Here is a 4,991-nt window from a genome sequence, read left to right as displayed (position 1 = left end):
GAACAAAACAAAGAAAAACAAAAAACGCTTTAAAGGCAAAAAAAAAAAATGGCAGGAAAAAAAAAAAAATTTGGAAACAATTTAACGGAAAAAAAAAACCAAAAAATTTTGTTTTTCCAAAAAGTTTTTTGGCACTTTTAACATGTTGTAACGTTTAATTTCACCTTACCTCAAAAAGGGCCGACTGTTATTTTTTTCGTTAATTATAATATAAGAAAAAAGAAAAAAAAAAAAAAAAAAGTTAATCTAACTTAAAACTTTGTCTTGAGATTATATATAATTTTAAAAAGATAATTTTTTTAAAACAGAAAAGCTAAATTTAACATTATTGATTATTTGGGTAGTTTAAAAAAAACAAATGGCGTTGTTTAATATTAAATTTTATCCCACAAAGCAAAAAAGAACAGGAAAAAGAAAAACCAAGATTATTTTCCAAATTTTATTTTTTTTAAAGGAAGTAAAAGGTATTCAAACCATTGTTCAAAGCTTTCAACAAAGATAGCCTTTTGTTTAGACCTCAGTTTTTTAAAGAAAAAAAAGAAAGGAAAGAAAAAAGTGAATGTGTTGTGTCGTTGTTTTTTCCCCAGTGGTTGATTTGGGAAAAAAATTTTTGGGAAAAAAGCCAAAGGCTGTTTTTTTAGGTTTTTTTTTTCGTATGTTGTTTGGTCATTTGTAATAAAAAAAAAAAAAAATTTTAAAAAAAAAAGAAGAAAAAAAAAAAAAGCTCTTTTGGTGGGATGTCAATTTTTTAAAAACAAAAAGAACCAAAAGTAAAAAAAAATTGTAGTTTTTTAATTTTGGTTTGCTGTTTTGGGGAAGAAAAAAACTTTGGTTTGTTTTCTTTTTAAATATAGTTAAAATTCTTAATGTTTAAAAAAAATTTATTACCAAGGCCAGAAAATGTAGCAAGTTTTTTACTTGGGTTTCCACCATGTTGTGTTTTGATTTTTTCACGTAAATTTTCTCAAAAATAACATAACTTTTGTGCCTGTATTAGGTTTTTTGTTGTTTGTAAGTATCTCTGTTGCTCTTTATATTCCTTACCCGCTTTGTTTTCCTTCGCGCGGTTGGTTCGTTTTTTTGTTTATGAAATATATAGGGAGGGGGAAGAACGAATTAAAAAAAAAGAAAAGGATACTGAGAAACTACTACAGAAGTTTTACTGAGCAAAAGCTATGCGTACACCCCCACAGTCATCGCTGTGCTGGCTAAGGAATTTATAAGATAAAGGTTTGATTAAATTAAAAGGACACATATTCTGTATCGCTATGACGAGCATCAATGAAAAAATCACAATTTACTTTGTGTTAAATAATTGAATCCACCAGAAGGCAGTTCTGGACTATTTTTACATTAAAAACAACGGAAAACTAAACTGCAGTGCTTATTCAATGATTCCAACACATTGTCCACGGACAACGCCTTCCATCCTTTTCTCTTAAACTGGAGTTAACAAAGCTTTGTGCAGGCTCGTTTACTTCTTAAAATAAATGAAAATGAGATTTTCCCATTGTACTTCTCCACGCTATTGGCAGGCTGGGATATTTCTGACACCATTTGTTGTGTACCTCAATATTATGCGATTGGGTAACATCTTTTAAGACAAAGGTTAGTTAGATTTACTTTGTTTAAATAAAAACATTAGCTTGAGGAAATTCAAATGGTTAAAATAAAAGATTGTTTCCGTTTCATTTTGCTTCTTAAGCGTTGTTCGTTTGTTCTATATATGAATGAAAATATTTGAGGTAACTTTTTAATTGAACTTTCCTTTCTCTTGTTTATTTCACATATTTGCTGCTTACATTACTTTCTATACATTAATAGTAACGGCTAATGAATCAAGTTACTTTAATATTATGACGCTTGGATTAAGTCACTGACTTGTAATTGTAAATTTAACTTCCAACCCTGGTGCCAAATGTAGAGAAATCAACGAGCCAACCTTTCTTATGCAGAAGTTAATGAGGATCTTTACTCGACTCGATACAGACCATTTAATCCATTGTTAAAGGGGTATGAGTGCAGATTTAATCCATGTGTTTTTGTTTAATACTTTAAGACCTTTAAACATGTCAGGATTTAACACTGTAACAGGAAGCTCTCAGTATGATTAATGTCGCCACAATGAAGAACAAAGAAGGTGTGAACTGAAGTTTTGTGAAGATTAAGTGACAACAGACCTCTCAACAGAAGGATGAGGAGACAGTTTCTTAAAGATTATAACAACGCCTCAATGGACACAAACTGACTGTGAAACATCTCAGAAACGGAAAAAACTGATCCGATCTGACTTTATTTGATCTGCGGGGAATTAAATGTTCTTTTTACTGTCACAATCAAAAAGTCGCAACACACCGAGGCTTCACTTTCTGACATTCTGTCACCCGTCTCCGTTGTTAGGTTGTCTTTCTCTGCCCGCACACACCACCTCTCTGACATCACATCTGGCTGACCCCGCCACCCTCACAGCTCCCCCTGAACCCTCCCAACCACCCGCCCACCCTCCTGTGAAACCATGGCTCTGTCTTCACGCTTAAAACTGTGGGAGCAGAAGGGAGGTGCAGAGTTTTCTGCATGCTGTGTTAATTGAACAACTAATGTATAATCTTGACTGCATGTGTGTGTGTGTGTTGTGTTGTGTAGTAGCATTGATTACATGGTGAGTGGACCCTCTGTTCTAACCCTGAATCATCAGGACATGTCACTGTGAAGCCTGTCACTGCTGTGATCGCTGTGTTAGTCATTCTGCATGTTAGAGCTTTTTAAAGCCGCACAGCGTCACCGATGTGGTTCGAGGCTGACGGCGGTGGATATTTGTGTCAATGTTCAATACTTTTGTGCAATCAATACATTTTCTATAAGTAAAGCACTTCAATTCTACTAATTCTGTACTTAAAGGTTGAAATGTTGTGTTTTTACTGAGTACTCAAAAACACACACTTATTTTGCAGTAAAATGTCCTGTTACTGGTTTATTATTATATTTACAGCTGTAGTTATTCGAGGTGGAGCCAGCTTTAGGCTCGTTTAATCCAGTGAGGGGTCGTGAGATTGTTAATGGGAGAGAAAAGAATAAATGATACATAAATGTCATTTTTAGGACTTTTAATCTCTGCTTTTTGCCAAATACTGTAAAATATAAATGAAACAAAAGCGTTTGTGTTTCCACCGCATCAATAATAAGAATATAGAAACAGCCAATCTTCTCTCTGATGATCTTTTTTGTTTAAACTGAGACTTTCTCATAATTAATTAAAAACTCCTGGTTCTACATTTAAATAAAACTTTACATTTTAAGTTAAAGATGATGTAATACTATAAAGTAAACTGTAATATATATTATATTAAATTAGCATTAGCAGTCCTTTAATTGCCTATGACTGAATGTTCATTTTTCTTTCACACTTTAAGTAAAAAGGTCTGAATACTTTGTTTTAAACCACGCTGGGACTTTGAATCCTTCTGCTCAAATCTATTTTAATGAAAATCTGAAGCACTGAAGTTCACGCCCTGGCTTCAGTTACACTTCAGTGCTGGTGTTTTTTTTTAAACTGCTACCATTGCTGCCACATTTTCTCTGGTTAGTCATCCAATACACAGAGGGATAAAAGCATTTTCAAGCGCACTCGTGTGGATCCTGGTCTAAATCTGGCATTAAAGGACCAGACTTTTATGAGCTGTGTGAGGAGGAATAAAAGATATCCAAACAGATCCATTAGATGAGTTTAGTTTTGCAGCCCGGTCAGTTACTCAGCAAGTTCCTCCCAAAGTTCCTCCGACTGTAGCTCGTCGTCGAATGTGAAACAGCTGTCCTATACTGACCTTTATGATATTCCCTATTGTGTCAGCAGGTGATAACTATTAGTTAAATGTCAGGCCTCGGGCCACCTCTCGTTCCCTCGTCACAGCCGCTGACTCATGTTTCCTCGTAAAAGCCGAGGACGCGCTGGAAAACTCTGAGAATTAAATCATTACAGTTGAAGACGACAGGGTTTGACTCGCTACTCCAGAAGATAGCAATCGCTGATGTTATCTAAAGGTTACCGACAGTCAGTTATCGGGGGCCAGACCACGTCCGGCCTCGCAAAGCAAATGTAGAGAATGTGCAGAAAGATCCTGTTTTTAAAGGGTCCGCTCACCCAAATGACTTAATACCATATTTTCTCTCTTTCCTCTGGTGGTATCGAGTCGTACAGATAGTTTAATGTGCAGGTTTTTAGATATTTGTCTTCCACTTTCTTCACTAGCTAGTTGCTAGCTTTGGCTGCAATTTTATGTTAGGACACGATTCGCCTTTAGCTTAGTATAAACCTAGCAACACGTATCACGATCACTCTCCACCAGACTCCATAGAGAAAAGTGATAATTTTAGCTCACAGATCATCGTAACTTCATTCAAGGTGTAAAAGAACACTCCCATTAACGTTGAACGCTGGATTACACTCTGATACAGTGGAGGCAAATTTATCTTCTTTTGTGTTATAAACATCTGTCGTCACAAACAGTGTCCTTGTTATTCTGATAATCGATATGCTCCCATTATTCAATATTTCTTACAATAAAGGATAAAAACCCTTCAGGAGGGAAGAGATAAAATATGTTTATTATATTTTGGGTGAACCTTTAATGTAACGTGAATGTGTGCATGTACCGTCTTTTGTTCCCACAATGACTTGCTGTTTGTTTCTAATTCTACCTCCCTTTCATCCATCGATCCAACAGATAAAGGAGGAGAAAACGCCGGTGGCAACAGCCGAACCTCCGCCGCCTCTGTCCGCTCTGCCAGGCGGCTTCCTCAAACAGCTGGTCAGAGAGACGGAGAAGGAGACCAAACAGAAAGAGCCGGAGGTCAAAGACGAGAGACAAGTCAGTGGTAGCAATATGTAACTGTCATTAACAGCGCCACCAGTGGCCGTTCAGTGAACTGCAGTCACCGTCCTGTTGACTGAACGCTGTAAAATAACTGACGATCATATTTAGAATAACGTTACT

At 35.9% G+C, this 4,991-nt stretch overlaps 1 protein-coding gene across 1 annotated transcript in view; it reads left to right on the top strand.

Annotated features, from left to right (window-relative positions):
* Window positions 1–2,388: 2,388 nt before the first annotated feature.
* LOC118332365 (unconventional myosin-XVIIIb) overlaps window positions 2,389–4,991 on the top strand; it is a gene marked incomplete in the record, with an annotated part of 30,896 nt that continues 28,293 nt past the window's right edge. Inside the window, 2 exon segments of the mRNA XM_035667608.1 lie at window positions 2,389–2,554; window positions 4,722–4,865. Of these exon segments, the coding sequence (XP_035523501.1) occupies window positions 2,516–2,554; window positions 4,722–4,865 (183 nt within the window).

Source organism: Morone saxatilis, unplaced genomic scaffold (genome assembly GCF_004916995.1).
Source record: "Morone saxatilis isolate NCDOM2014 unplaced genomic scaffold, NCSU_SB_2.0 Contig21, whole genome shotgun sequence".
Classification (NCBI taxonomy): Eukaryota; Metazoa; Chordata; class Actinopteri; family Moronidae; genus Morone; species Morone saxatilis.
Note: the sequence above shows the minus strand (reverse complement) of the source record. Positions and strands in the feature narration are given on the sequence as shown.